Source organism: Hemiscyllium ocellatum, chromosome 15 (assembly GCF_020745735.1).
Source record: "Hemiscyllium ocellatum isolate sHemOce1 chromosome 15, sHemOce1.pat.X.cur, whole genome shotgun sequence".
In the NCBI taxonomy this organism is placed as follows: Eukaryota; Metazoa; Chordata; class Chondrichthyes; order Orectolobiformes; family Hemiscylliidae; genus Hemiscyllium; species Hemiscyllium ocellatum.
In genome coordinates, this window is record NC_083415.1 from 31,082,737 (window position 1) to 31,098,530 (window position 15,794).

At 40.3% G+C, this 15,794-nt stretch overlaps 1 protein-coding gene across 4 annotated transcripts in view; it reads right to left on the reverse strand.

Annotated features, from left to right (window-relative positions):
* The window catches only part of helz2a (helicase with zinc finger 2a), a 103,231-nt gene that overhangs the window by 30,419 nt on the left and 57,018 nt on the right, over positions 1-15,794 (reverse strand). For 2 of the 4 annotated variants that reach the window (XM_060836332.1, XM_060836331.1), the window contains 5 exons: positions 15,557-15,694; positions 14,677-14,835; positions 12,282-12,426; positions 7,118-7,234; positions 2,623-2,815 (listed from right to left, as the gene is read on the reverse strand). In XM_060836332.1, the coding sequence (XP_060692315.1) occupies positions 2,623-2,815; positions 7,118-7,234; positions 12,282-12,426; positions 14,677-14,835; positions 15,557-15,694 (752 nt within the window). Of the gene's footprint in view, positions 1-2,622; positions 2,816-3,709; positions 3,779-7,117; positions 7,235-12,281; positions 12,427-14,676; positions 14,852-15,556; positions 15,695-15,794 lie in introns of those variants that run through there. The other 2 variants (XM_060836333.1, XM_060836334.1) reach the window with 2 other exon arrangements.

The following is a 15,794-nucleotide window of genomic DNA, read 5'->3' on the forward strand; positions in this document are numbered from 1 at the left end:
ATTTTATTGGCTGAAAGAAAGAGCAGACAAGTATAATGCATGCACGTTGTTCAGAGCAATATTGCAAAAGGAATGAAAGACTTGTTGAATTTCTTCATGCCAATCATCATAGTAAAGAAGATAATATGTAGGACTATAGGAATATGAACAAAGGCATAGGATTCCTGAAGTAGCCAGCAAGTTGATAGTTAGGTTCATTAATAAGCTATCTAACACTCATTGATCCTGAGCACACCAACAATTTAGTGGTTTTCATGGAGAGATGGGCACCGCAGGGAGTGGAGTGTTTTACTTCCCCCTCCAACTCTATTTTGATTTAGTCCCTGCTCTCCCCTTCACTTTTTTAATCATTCAGCATTGCCCTTTGGGCACAGCTGGTCCCTGGCCACTCTGGTGTTTCCTTTCTTCCTGGTGGTGGGAAATGAATAAAGATTTGTACACCTGTTGTCTTTCACACCTACACACAAACCTCACGGGTGCTGGGGAAAATATAAGCACTACTGCTGTTAGGTGTTAATGTGGGGGCAAAATAAAGAAAAAAAAATTAGTGTTCAGCATAGTTCTTTATTGAGAAGGGCACTGCTTGTCACTGGCCACCCGGATGTTTTTTTATCTTCCTGGTGGTAGAATATGAATAAAGATTTATGCATTTTTTTCTTCACTGTGTCCTACACCTGCACACACACAACATGGATGCTGAGGAATAAATAAGCATTATCACTGTTAGGCGGTAGTATGGGGGTTTATAACAAAAAAACAACTTAGTGGCGGCTCAAAGATTAAATGGAAACAACACAGTTTTTCCACACCTTCTGAAGGCCATGGGAAGAGTCATTCATCACCAGGCACGCTAGGCTCAATCAAGGGACCAAGCATTGGGGGGCTGTAGTAAAATATGACATCCTAGTTACTTCCCCACCACAACACTCAGCTGCCATCTTACTCTTCTTCATGCCTGTGTTCCATTGCATGGCCCTGCAGCTGCCACTGATGCTGTTTGTGCGATTGGCAATGAGACATGGACAGCCTCTGATCTGGCTGGCAGTTCATCCGTCACTAGGTTCCTAAATCCCAGGGAAGACTCACTGGTAGCCACAGGAGTGCAGGAAGTGCACTCACAACCAAGGGGCCTTCCTCCGGAACTTGTTCAGGCTTTCCTGATAGTCCTCCAACCAATGGGCAATTAAATCCCGCAAAATGTTTCTGAGCTTGATGGGTGATTAATGTCAAAACAACACTGAGGGGTTTGTGGATAACCACAGAGGAAGTAGTCATGATGCAGCTACAGAGAGCTTAAAAAGTGAGGACATGAATGACCATCAAGCAGAACAAGAAGAAAAAGCAGGGGGTCATAGTAAATTTGGTACTTATTGAGTCATAGTGATATACAGTACAGAAACAGACCCTTCCGTCCCACTCATCCATGCCAACCAGCTATCCTAAATTAATCTAGTCCCATTTGCCAGCACTTGGCCCATATCTCTCTAAACTCTTCGTATTCATATACCCATCCAGGTGCCTTTTAAATGTTGCAATTGTACCAGCCTCCTCCTCTTCCTTGTTAAGTTTTTCCCCTCTCACCTTAAACCTATGCACTCTAGTTTTGGACTCCCCTACACTCAGGAAAATACCTTTTCTATTCACCCCATCCATGCCCCTCATGATTTAATAAACATCTATAAGGTCACCCCTCAGCCTCTGAGACTCTGGGAAAAATACCTCCAGCCTATTCAGCCTCTCCCTGTACCTTAAACTGTCCAATCCTGGAAACATCCTTGTAAATCTTTTCTGAACTCTTTCAAGTTTCAAAACATCCTATCTAAAGCAGGGAGACCAGAATTGAATGCAATATTCCAAAAGTGGCCAAACCAATGTCTTGTATTGCTGCAAAATTACCAACCAACTCTTATACTCGATGCACTGACCAATAAATGTAAGCATACAAAATGCCTTCTTTGCTATTTTGTCAACTCGCGATTCCACTTTCAAGGAAATATGAACCTGCACTCCAACACTCCCCATGACCTTATCATTGATTGCATCAGTCCAGCCCTGATTTGCCTTTCCAAAATGCAGCACCTCACACTTATCTAAATTAAACTCCATCTACCAACCCTCAGCCCATTGGTCAATCTGATCAAAGTCCCATTATACTCTGAAGTAACCTTCTTCAATGTCCACTACACCTCCAATTTTGGTGTCATCTGCAAATTTACTAACTATACCTCTTATGTTCGCATCCAAATCATTTGTGTAAATGGCAAAAAGCAGTGTACCCAACTGTGAAAAAAAGGAACACATGAGACTTCAATTACCCGTATAGATGGGTGAAGAAAAGAATAAAGGGCAAGTGGATGAATGGGTATGTCATATCCAACCTATAGCTTTCTTTGAGGAAGTATCTAGATTTTTGACAGCTCCTTTTCTACCACTTTAGTTATTTCTTCAAAATACTCCCTCAGGGAGAGATAATCTAGAAAAAAATCAGTCATGGTTCACTGAGGAACACAATTCACCAATATAAGAGAGCACAGCATTTCATTCTCTTTACTTTAAGAAGAAGTTAGGTGCGAGAAATTAACATTATAGTCAGAAATCCACTTCTAGAGGATAATAATTTACCTGATTTGCTTGTTTATGTGCAACAATAGGGATTAACAGTTCTGGTTCAGTACACATAGCACTCTCATCCACCAATATTTGCCGCACACTCAATTCTTGTAGAACTTTACTGGAAGAAGTGGCACATGTGCAAAGGATGACATCATGACATCTTAGTTCATGCTTCCGTGCTTTGCTGAGCAATCTCTTGTATCTAGGAAATGATTCCAATGACCAAAAGGTAAAGTTTACAACATAGTATTATGGAACTCTCCTAAACATTTGACATAATCTCAGCAGAAGGCATACTTCAGAAGTGGCAGAAGAGTGGGAGATCCTTTGCAAAATCAGTCCTATGTGTTGTCACCAATATATTTGGCAGCAACAATATAAGTTTCTCTGTCAGCAATTTAGAATTTTAACAATGGGTTGGATAGCCAAAGAATAGCCAAAGAGTGAGCACTTCTGCCAAAGAATTCAAATACAAACATCACTGTTCACTGTCGAGATGTTCCCTGTAAAACAGCACACCGATTGATCCAAATTCTTAACTAAAAATTCTCAACTAAAACATCTCAATCACTTTTGCAATAATATGAAGCTTTTGATTATGGTTGTACCATCTTTAAAGCACTACAGAGCAAATGTCCAGTGCCAGAGCCATACAATCTACAAGATGGCACTTAATAGCATTGGAAAGAACATTCCTAGTAGAAATTAACAATGAAAAAAATTATACCCCAATATATTAACAACGTTTCATCAGTGAGATTCTGCTCTTTATCACCAGTCAGGCGCATGCTTTGTGAGATGCTCAGTAGAAGCACAGACTAAGTTACACACAGTGTAGATGAAAAGAAGAGTTTAGATTAGGACAGGAATAAGCTTTTTTTAATCATTCATCATATCAATTCTCACCATATGCTTATTGAGCCAAAAATGAACAAAATGGCATGCATTGGTTAAAATATATCAATGTGCCAATATTAATGATTGGTTTAGCAGTCTAATGATGCAGCAAGTTTCAGCAAACAGAAAAGACAAATTAAACCTGAAGTTTATTGAAGAGGTAAGGAAGAAACAGCACCATCCAACTCAAAACCCATATGTCATCTTGGGTCTTGAATTCTCCAAATCTTATTCTATTGATTGAGCAGGACAAGTAACTTGCAGCTCCCTAGGTCAAATGTAATTACATTTCAGCATTTAAGCATTTTCAATAGCAGTAGCTTTATTGTAAACTATTCTAAAATTTGGTTTAAAACTCGGTTTATTGTTTCAGATCTGAAAGTCTGTAAGGTCTACAATCTGCTGTAAAAATAAACAAAGGTGGGACATAGAGTGATGGCGAACCATCACCGACAGCCCTTTGGTTGATATTCCTGGCACACATCATGAGCATGTCAAAAGGAAAATAATGAGAGATACTGCAGCAAAATAAATCATACAGTAAAAATTAAACACAACAAGGCTCATTTTTCTTTATTGAAAATAAACCTAGGCGTCCAGTCCAGTCCTGCCAATTTTCTATTTGATCTGGACAAGATGCCCAGAAATGTTCTCAGGAAAATATTTAATCTACAATATGTATCACTCTATTGCTCTGATTGAAGACTGGGTATGATATTTCCTGCTACATTCTGTCAGATGGTGGAGAGAATTCTCAGGATTTAGTTATTAAGTGAGCTACTCGATTTCTGTCAGAGTGCAGACAATCACACAGAGGTCTCAGCAACAGTCTAACAGAGTTTGATTCTTCTGCCAGCTGAGAGAGTCTATCCCTGCGCATTTAGCACAGGATCCCATCTTCTGCATGCAAATAAGGTTGTGGCTAGAAATCACTGGAATAAAGGGGAATCCTTGCTATAGGCAGAACAGATGCCCTGAGATGGAAATGCCAACAGTAGGACCACACAGCTAATTTAGCGCTCTTTCTCATTTAAGTAGATTATAATCGATTTCCACCTTAAATCTATTTGCCTCACACCCATATACTCTCTGATTCCTTTAACTAACAAATACTTGTGAATCTCGAATTTAATAATTTTTATTGACTCAATCTCCACAGATGTTGGCAAGAGTGTTGCAGATGTTCACAATGCTGTCTTTGAAAATGTGCTTCCGAATTTTTGTCTTGAGGGTTTTAGTTCTAATTTTAAGATTGTACATTGGTTCTGGATGTTTTCACCAGAGATAGTGAGTTATCTTTCTCCACCCTCAATAACTTGGTTGAATCATCCTTCTAAGCTCATAAACCAAGTCCATGCATGCCCTTTAATCCCTGGTGTCATTCCGGTGAATATGAACCATACTCCCCTTTCATTGCGAACATATCTCTTCTGATGAATACCACTTACAAGTAATTTGTTTCTTTATTCGTTTACAGGAAGAGGATTGGGCTGTGTAGATCAACATTTACTACCCTTCCCGAATTGCCCAGACAGCAGTTAAGGGTCAACCACATTGTTGTGGGTTCGGAGTCATATGTACAGCAGATCAAGTCAGGATGATAGTTTCCCTCTCTAAAGGACATTAGGGGTTTCCTAACAATTGACAATTGATTCATGGTCATTATCAGATTCTTAATTCCAGATTTTTATTGAAAATGAATTCTGCAAATGGCAGGATTTAAAATCAAGTCTCCAGAATAATATCTGAGTTTCTGGGTTAACAGCCGAATAATAATACCACGAGGATGTCACCTCGCAAATTCAATGGTCCAGAAAGAGTCTGACCAATGGTCTGTAAAACTGGAACATCACTTCCTGACTTTCAAGCTCCGTGAGATAAAATCTAATTCTCTATTTGCCATTTTAATTACTTCTTGTAATTGTATACCACCTTTTGCTTATTTTTTAAAAATTAATTTCCTATCATTCCTCCACGATTTCTAATCTCTCAACAAACTATTCCAATTAGTTAAAATACATTTCTGCATTCTTCATTGCATTTCAACTGCCATAATTTTGCACAGTTAGTCTGCCTGTTCCCTCACTGTCAGATTGCTATCAAATTCTGGTATACACACATCATTACATCTAACATGAGATTCAGTGTATAACAAACAATTCTGGAATTGTCTTAAGTACATTCATTAAAAACAGTTCTGCTTATCCTAACCAGTGTGGACAATAAAATCTCTTATAGTAACATTATGATTTTTGGCAGATGGTTCCAAGTTCTCTGTAGTTCTACAATACCTCCTCACCATCATGCACTCTCTCATCCTGCTCAAAATTTTAACCCCTATTTTTCAAAAGCCTGATTGCCTCTACTGAAATCGCTTGATTTTGTCAATGCATTTTGAAAACATAAATGTTGTCCTCTTCCTTTACAATGTTGCTGTCTTTTGTCTGGAAGTCTTATAGTCCAGAATGTTTCACTGGCAGCCATACCCAGCTTGTAGCTAGGTCTCTGAAATGGATACTAATCCTTGAGGTGATTTCGTGTGTTGTGCTCATTTGATTTTTTTTATATGCTACATGTATTTGAACTTTTACTTGAGTAGCATCTCCACCCTGTGGACATGTTTTCTTCTTTAAGGTCAGAATCATCTGCACTTAGCCTATCCGAGCATTTTCAGGTCAGAAATCCAGTTGGCTAATGGATGTGACTTAACCCTCGTTTCTAAGCCAGCCATAGCATTCAAAGTTGCCCAACAGTTCAGTGGGGAGAAAAATGACACAACCATTCAATCAAAGAAAGAATTTCTAATTAAACGGACCATGAGTTACAATATCTCACCAACACATGGATTTCTTTTTTTAAGTGACAGCAGTTACGGATTGGATAGGAGACCCAGGAAAGCTGCTTACTGTGTCTCTCACTCTAAACTGACAATTCTGCCTTTGGATTGGAGGGCCTGCAATGAGGTGAGCTTTCTTGATGAGGGGAGGGAAAAAAAATACATCCAATCAAACAGATGTGTTTGTGAGCTGTGAGGAACAGGAGTGTGCTCCCTTCAATTTGGAAACTGTGCACCAAGGATTGAGGACCTCATGTGGTATGACAGATGAGTGGAGGTAAGACCTTCAGGTAGCAAGCCCACCCTGACCTTCCAGCATTCTACTGCACAGCACTCCTCAGAATACATCTTGCAGCTCCAATCATTCCCCCTCCTCATGCCCCTCATCCACTCTCTCTCCAGCCACCTCATCCCCTCACGTGAATAGTCAACACTCACACTCACCCTCAATCCATTGCCATGTTTCAGTCACCCTCCACAAATATTATCCTCCTCTCCTATTCTCAAGAAACATAATGAAGGCTCACATCTTTCTGTTTTCTAAACTAATTGGAAAGAAAAGAGTAAATAACTTGGCTATGGGCAGAGAGCTGAGGGGTACTGGTCATCCAATGACAGGCACCTTGTCAGCTATCAATAATGCATACCCTCAGCTGCTGATTGAAATGTGTCCACAGAATATTACTGTTTAAAGCAAGCACAAGCTAGCTGTACAAATTATACAGTAAGTTAAAAGTGAGAAAAGTGCACAGGCAGATTTTTCTGACTTACTCCTCTATGTCTTCTTCTGTCACTGTTGTTCCATTTTGAATCATTTCATCATATGCTTTTATTCTAGACGCAAAAGGATTAGATGGTTCGCGTATTTTGTAATGAAGTGTTATTGGCCTGCAACAAAAAAAATGTGGTGCAGTTAATTTTTCATTTTAACTTCAGCCAAAGGCTGTTCCCATGCATATAATGTACTAGATTCACAATGGCTATTTCTGTTTAACACCGACACAAACCTCAAGCAAACAAAATAGTTCTTTTAATTGAAAAACCTATACACAAGTATTAACTAAAGTGAAGATGAAAGCTGAAAATCATGGGATTGAAGATGCCATAAATCAGACAGGAGAAATTTGTTAATAATCAAGCTAAGTTTAAATATTATATTCAAGTGTTGGATATATTTAAGTTCTTGAGTTGGATTGTTCAGCATTTGGAAGTGGAATGAACAATTGTGGAGACCTGGAACTTTAAGCCTAGTGTTCTCACAATGTAGGCCTGGATGATGAGAAGGTTAAACAAAATTCCAGCGAGACCTTGGGCTGATTAGTTGCAGCTGCACCACACAAGTGCCAGGCAATGACATCTCCAACCAGAGAGAAATCTGACAATTTTACCATTGTTGAATTCTTCAGTATCAACAGCCTAGATATTACCATTGGTTAGAAACTGAACTACATCAGCCACACAAATACTATATCCGCAGAAACTAGAAACTTTGTGGCAATTGACTCACCTGACTTCTGAAAGGCTGCGTCCATCTACAAGACACAAGTCAGGAGTGTCATGGGGTACTCTCTGTTTGGTTGGGTGCATCTCCAACAACAAGCAAGAAGATTGACACCATTCAGGACAAAGTAGCCCATTCGACTGTGTCCATCCAGCATATTCAATTTTGAGGCCATTCACTACCAAAGCACAATGGCAGCAGTGTGTGCCAGGCACAGGATGCACAGCAGGAGCTCACACAGATTCCTTAGACAGCATCTTCCAAACCTACAACGTCTGTCATCTCAAAGGATAAGCGAATCAGATATGTGAGAGCACAATTGTCTGCAAGCTCCCCACAAAGTCATACATGATCCCAACTTGGGACTATATTGCCACTCCATCTCTGCTGTGGTGCAAAATTCTGGAATTCCCTCCCCAGCAGCACAGTGCATGGCAATTGTTCAACAAATCTGCACCACAATACCTTCTCCAGGGCAATTCAGGAGAACATGGTCAACCTAGTGAGATTGCAGCACTGATCAACCAACTAACCAACTGATTTCCAGTGCCATTTCTATTCCGAGTGCCTGCAAATCTTTTCTCTCAGGTAGATTTCCAAGATGCCTTTCTCTGCTAGCAACGCTTCCGCAGAAATATCTGAATATAGTGGGCCCGTGGTCATTCCACACAGTAGAAATAGTTCTCTTCCTTTCATCATCATTGTTTTTGGAGCAATGATGATGAAGTTCATTGCTTCATCATCAGAGTTACAGCCGCAGATCTCTTTCTCTACTTCTGTTATTTTTCTTCTCTTCTTATTTACGTCTTCTGCTCCTGATCAACTGCAATTTAACTGGCACACTTCAACTCAGTTTCCTTCCCTCCCATTTGTGTCATCCCAGACATGAGGGGAATCATCACTCTCACTTCTCCTTGCATGCTCAATGAGGTTGGCCCCAAGAAAAATACCAGTGGGTGCCAGTGGTATCTCATGGGCAGCTGGGTGCTGGGGGGCATTGGAGGGCACGCAGAAGATCCCACTCAGTAATTTCTCAATAATTGCAGGGAAATCCATTCGTAGATTTTTCGACTTACTTTTTGTGATACTTGTAGATAAAGTTGTGTAATACCACTAAATATATTCACTATGTACCAGCCAACAAACCTTGGCTTAAATGGAAATAATCTTCCCTTAAATTTCTGTCAATGCTATTTTTAAGTAGTCAGGTATAAGACTGAAACAACCAACATGTACGAATTAAGTCTCCGTGATTGATAAAAGAAAAATACATAATTTACCATCGTCGCTCAGTGGTCATAATTGCAGCACGCATGTAAAACAAAAATGCAGCATAATCTTGGTATTTTGATCAGTTGATCTAGCATGAGACTCTTAGAACTGAATTTTGTTAGGATTACCAAGATAGCCATGGAGGCAAGAATGTAGGGAGATATGGAAAGATGTGTAACAGCTGGCTCCCTGACACGTTTGCACATTTGAGCATATTTCTATAAATTAAACCAGCAGGTTCAATGATAACCTACTTAGCGGCTGCAAAAATTCAGTTAGGGACAGTAAGAGTCACTTAATTTCAATCTTCCAAGCTGCAAGTGACTTTTAATGACAAATGGGCCTCCTGTTGTATTAGGAGCCTCAAAATGGATTGGTGGGAAGGGCCAATGGCTACTCAATGTGCTTCCTTAGCAATTTAGTGATGCCCATGGAAGTTTGAATCATGGCATATATGTCACACCACGATAACCTGGATCTTCTGCAGGGTTCAAAATATATCGCTAAACAGGTGCCATTGATCCCAAAAATGTCCAAATCTCATGGGAAAATTGAAAAGCAACCAATAAGAAAAAGAAGTTGTTGCCACACGTGGAACTCAAAACTTTTTAAAGGAGCTACCCCTCCAATCACAGGCCCCTTCCTCACCCCATCTGCTTCTGATAGGCTGACCAGTGAACACCAGAAGAGCAAGGGCAGGAGGAAGATAGTGTGAATGTATAGGAATGGAGAGATGGGGGCTGGGGAGGGAAGCTGGTCTGTGGGGCAAAACAGTGGGAGGGATGCATGCAGGCATTTGCAGGACTAGGCCAGGAATAAGCAAATCTGCCTGGGTAGGCCAAGGAGTGGGGTGGAGCAAGTTTGCCTGGTGAGGTACAAGGAGTTTTCCAGGTGAGGGTGGTGATCATGGGGAGTATTTGGGGAAGATTGAGTCCTCAGGCAAGGCCAAGAAGGTGGGATTGGTGCAGGCCTGCAGGGCAGGATTGGGGGAAATGCAGTTCTGCTGAGTGATCAGGGGTTTAGAATTAGAATTTAGAATTAGAATCCCTACAGTGTGGAAAGAGGCCCTTCGGTCCAACAAGTCCACACCGACACTCTGATGAGCGACCCTCTGAAGAGCAACCCTCCAAAGAGCAACCTACCTAAGCCAATTCCCCTACCCTATATTTACCCCTGATAAATGCATCTAACCCACACATCCCTGAACACTATGGGCAACTTAGCTTGTCCAATTCACCTAACCTACACATCTTTCGATTGTGGGAGGAAACCGGAGCACCCGGAAGTGGACACCACACAGACACAGGGAGAATGTGCAAACTCCACACAGACCATTGTCCAGGGCTGGAATCGAACCCAGGTCCCTGGCGCTCTGAGGCAGCAGTGCGAAAAACTGAGTCACCGTGCTGCATAAAAGGGACAGAGTTGAAGAGATAGAGTCTGCAGGTTGAGGCCATGGGATGAGGAGCAGACAGCTCAGGGGGCATGTCTGGAAAGCATAACAGGAAGAAGCCAATGGCTGCAAAGGAGAAAACAGGGGATATATTGTGTGACTGTAAAGGGATGAGGGACAAATCTATCAACAAAAACTGGGACCCAACAAAACTTGAAATCACAGATACAGAATGTCTTTGCAAACGTATGTGTTTTTTAAAAATTAAGTATGTGTCAGTTATTAATAGAAAACTTTGGTTGCTAACTTTCGGCTGCTGTATTGTGCCAATTTAAATAGTGTGTCTCAGAAAATTTGAGCTTTGCTTGTGTGTTATGGTTTATGTTTAATGGAGAGTTGATAAATATTGACGATATTAATTCATTCTTTCCACTCTGTCTGTGAATCCAAATACAGACAGTAATGTTACTCGTGTGGCTGCATCTCAATGAATGAAGATGCTAGCGAAAATGATAAAGTAGCACTCCCTGCCACCACTCTGAAAATGAAAAAGAAGCCCTTGAGAAATCTGAAGAAGACCCTCGACAGCAATCATCACCAGATTGTCCCTCTTCCACCTACATAGACATTGGCTTCCTGGGTACAGCTTCTTTAGAAAAGCAGAGTGAACCCCCAAAGAAATTCATCACAGTGCCGGACTGTTGAAAGGAAGACTGGATACTGTTTATAGCAGTAGTCACCATGAGGTAAGTTTAAATGTGCAGTTTGAGAGTTAGTGAATGGGTGAGTAGATGAACAAGTGAATGGGTTCAATGAGTAGGTGGTGAGGTACATGGGTTGGATTTCAAATCAGTACGGTGGTAGATGGGTAGGTTTTAGGGTGGCAGCTAAGTAAGTTGGAAGCATCAAAGGTGGATAGGGTGGCAAGTGGGTAAGGTGATAGATGGGCACAATGATTAGGTGACAGATGGGTGAGTATGTAGCTGCCTCAGAGATTAGTCAGCTTGTTTTGGGGAAGTGGTCAGGTTGTGGGAGCATTCAAATCTGGTCAAACAGGGCGGCACGGTGGCACAGTGGTTAGCACTGCTGCCTCACAGTGCCTGAGACCCAGGTTCAGTTCCCGACTCAGGTGACTGACTGTGTGGAGTTTGCACGTTCTCCCCGTGTCTGCGTGGGTTTCCTCCGGGTGCTCCGGTTTCCTCCCACAGTCCAAAGATGTGCGGGTCAGGTGAATTGGCCATGCTAAATTGCCCGTAGTGTTAGGTAAGGGGTAAATGTAAGGGTATGGGTGGGTTGCACTTCGGCGGGTCGGTGTGGACTTGTTGGGCCGAAGGGCCTGTTTCCTCACTGTAAGTAATCTAACCTAATCTAATCTAATAGTCAGGGGGTTGGGGATTTGTATGGTCAGGAACAATAATCAGGAGGGGAGGGTCATGGAGGTAAGGCAATATGACAGAATAAGGGTATCAGTTGTATTGTTTCCCACATATGTAGGATTTTGTGTCTAATATTTCCTGTGTAACTTCAGGTCAGTAAGTTGAAAGTGCCTGAAGTCTCTGGTACGTCCAAGGCAATTTCCACCAATGTTGGTGCATCAGGACTTCCTCAGGGTCCACATGCACATCTTGGGTGTTATGTCTGATCTCCGATGATCTGGAGCACACAGGTCTGGGTCAATATATAATTTCATGTTGTGTTATTGTGTTAAAAAAAAGCCTAGAAAACAACTTCTAATTAACTTATACTGTATTTGCAAAAGAAATAGCCACCTCAGGATAGGTTTCGGTTTTCCTTCCCGAACTGACTTCTTCGAGATCATCAACTGGCTCCCAGGATATGGAAAATCCACCATTTCCATCTGCTCACTGTAAACACGGAGTGGTTTCAGATACTTCTGCAGATTCAACAGGTATTCTACAAGGCAGATGTGGGTATCGAAAAGTAGAGTTTTACAAGCATATTCAAGACACTGTCCACACTGATAAGTATCCTCTCTGTTTAAAGCCTGTATCTTACCATTATGAAATAACTAAGTGTAATCTCAGCTTTGACCCTACTGGGGAATGTTGTCATCACAATTACCATTAAGTTGTATAAACTGTCAGCTTCTGCTTTGGTTGTCTCTGCATCACAGATTGACATCCATATTCTGCCAACTTCTTTTTCCATTATGAAAGTGTTAGTAAACAATGAACAGATAATCTGATTTGTCATCTTGATTGAGGGTTAGATATTTGCCAAGATATGAAGGATGACTCTCCTGCTCTTCTTCAAAGCTCATCCAAAAAGCAAAAAGAAGTTTCTCATAGCTTTCTCTCTGAAATAGAAGTTAGGGGGTTTACACCATACTACAGATTTAGAACTTAATCAAGGCTGTTGCTTATGTGTGGTTTGGAGGGGGAGCTATACTGCTGGAAATGGTGGCTTTCAGATTAACTGGTTATAAAGGCTCCATTTGGCAGCTCAGGCGAATGTATAAAATTGCATGACACTCTCAAAAAACTGATGCAATTCTTCTAGTACAGTTAGTTCTTACATAACATAATGGTTGAATTCTTGTGCAACCCCGCATTCTAGAAAAATCGCGCTTTAGCAACAGCGGTTAAAGTGTTTGTGAACACGCGTTTTAAAAGTTTGGAAACACTGTCCCCAGATCATCAATCACGTTACAGTGAATTCGTATTGATGAAACGCCGTTATAACAGAATGTCCTGTATTCTAGCCAACACATCTTTGTAAACCAATGGAATATTAGATCTTATTCACTTTGTTATGATGGGATCCAGTTTTTTCACAACCAGAGTGCTACACTAAAGTAACCCATTGTTTGTACAGTGCTTTTAGGCAACTTGACAATATGATAAGGTGAAATATAAAACTTTCTTAACATCGACAATCTCACTTAGACATGTTCTAACAATACAAGTTATAGGAAATGAAAACATTGTTCTAATATTTTAAGCAGTGCATTTCTGGAACATATCTGGACTCTGATAAGAAGATCTTACAAAGAATACATATGTGGAATCCTTGGACACAGTCACACAGTATGAAAAACATATTTTAAAAATGTTATTGATATCCTTCATCCTCAGAAGTACAAAAAAAATCTCAAATGCTCATGAAAGCAATGAACAAATAGCAAATACAACTGGCAGTGGAATAAAATAAATTCTGATACCTCTTTTTACAGTTGCTGAATTTTGCAACTAGTTGTTATCTGCAGCACTATATTAGATTTTGTGCACATGCACATACACATGTATGTATACATGCATACTCTTAAAAACTACTTCAGGGTAATTCATTTTAATAAAATTTTAGTAGTTTCTGACAGAGACTGCTCAAAATACTGGGGCTGATCTAGTTGTTTATGTCTGTGTGAATTAACCTGCAAAAGCATACATGGTTTAGACAGTAACATTTTCAGAATACCTGTAAGTTATGACTAAATGTCTGAGTTAGTCTCAATGAAATGATGAATAATCATATGTGCAAGTCAATGGCTGACAGGTGGAGAGGTGGAACAGCTTCAAAATGTCATGGGAACACCTCAGAGAGTTTGTTCACTTTCTTCACATTCTATGCATTTGGCAGCTTGACCACATCTAATTGCAGCACTCAAGTGGCCGTGATTAGACCAAACTACCTCTGCAGGTATTTTGTCAACATCCTACGCATAAAAGTTCTGGAGGACAGCAGCAACAGCCACCCCTTGGCAACTAGGACCTGAGCACTGTGAATGCGCCCAGTCATCCAATCCTCTCACCAAAATTTCAATTGATAGAACCTGTCTACATGGCCCCAGTGGCCCTAACTTTGCCTATCTTCCAAGACACCTTTTCCCTTCTATCAGAGCTATAGCTCTAACCATCACTAGTGGCGACTTGCCTGAAACTGCTAAGATACTGTTCCTCTGGTTGGGCCGATAGTTATTATAAACAGACTATCAATCTTAACCAGATGACGGTCCTGGCGGCCACGAAGTAAGCACCACAAGAAGGCCTCCCTAAGTTCCAGCACTACTCACATAACGGTTGCTTCTCACTTTAAGATTTGGTGGGGGGACTTCTGTCATCCCTGTAAACTTCACCCCACTGAGTCAATGAATGAGAGTATAAACATGAGTCAATTCAAGAGATCTGAGTTTGACTGAAACATTACCAGCAACAACATTGACAGACTTGTTTGAAGGTCCACAGTAAAGTATACATCTTTTATCTTTGTCTTCCTTGTCCAATGGATAGTTTTGGTTGTTATAATCGTAATTCATTCTGTGGAACCAATAGACGATGTGAACTCCGACCACAGTTTTTCCTGTTCCTACAAGTTAAGGTTACTAGTGTGAATAAATAATGGATCCATCATTCTCGGTTCAACACATAACACAACAGAATAAAATCAAGGGTGTATATTTAGCACTGAACACTTGTTATTTTCTTCTTGATACTGCAATTAGTTCTTATTTATAATAAGGCAAAATCTTTATTGTTAAGGAGAAAAAGTACTTCCTTTAAAATAAAAGTGTCCCATAATAATATGAAAATTCTTATTTATACAGTGGATAACATGGCATATACTACTGATAAGTAAATCTCCACTCACCCGTTAAGGTATCAGTAGTATTGATTCCTCCTCTCTATGCCACAGGTAGGTATTTCTATATTATTTTCTTTTCCAATTTTCCCTCCTTTTTTCCTTCACACTATAATCCACAGATGGTAGTGGATTTCTGCTACATCACCCAAATTTTTTGTTCTTGAATGTTAAGTGTACAATTATTTTGACTTTAGAAAACTGTTCATACAATTAATAACTGTGCAACCTAACAGGGCAGGTACATGAATTGAGGACTGTAATTTGTGTTAAGGATAAACACATTTAAAAATATGACTGGACCAACCTAGCAGTTTTTACATTACAATTTCCAAATGATTTTATGTAGTCTCTGTGGTTACAAGTGCGATCTACTCAAAGCTTTTGTTTCTCATCCAAAATATTTGCATATTCACATTTTTTATTCATCTTCTTGGTCTCCTCTTACCTGGTGGTCCTTGAATGAGAGCAAAAGGGCTCCTAAGAGCTCGTTGAACTGCTTGTACTTGGCTTCTATTGAGGTCTTCGAATTCAGGAATGGAATAGTTGGTCTGTTTCAATACATTTGATGGTAATTCGGAGTTATCTGTTTAAAAGTGTGTCATGGATTAATGAATGCTGATGGAAGAAATTTAATAAAAGTAAAAATAAATGTCTAGGAATGCACTCAAAATAGAATATTATTC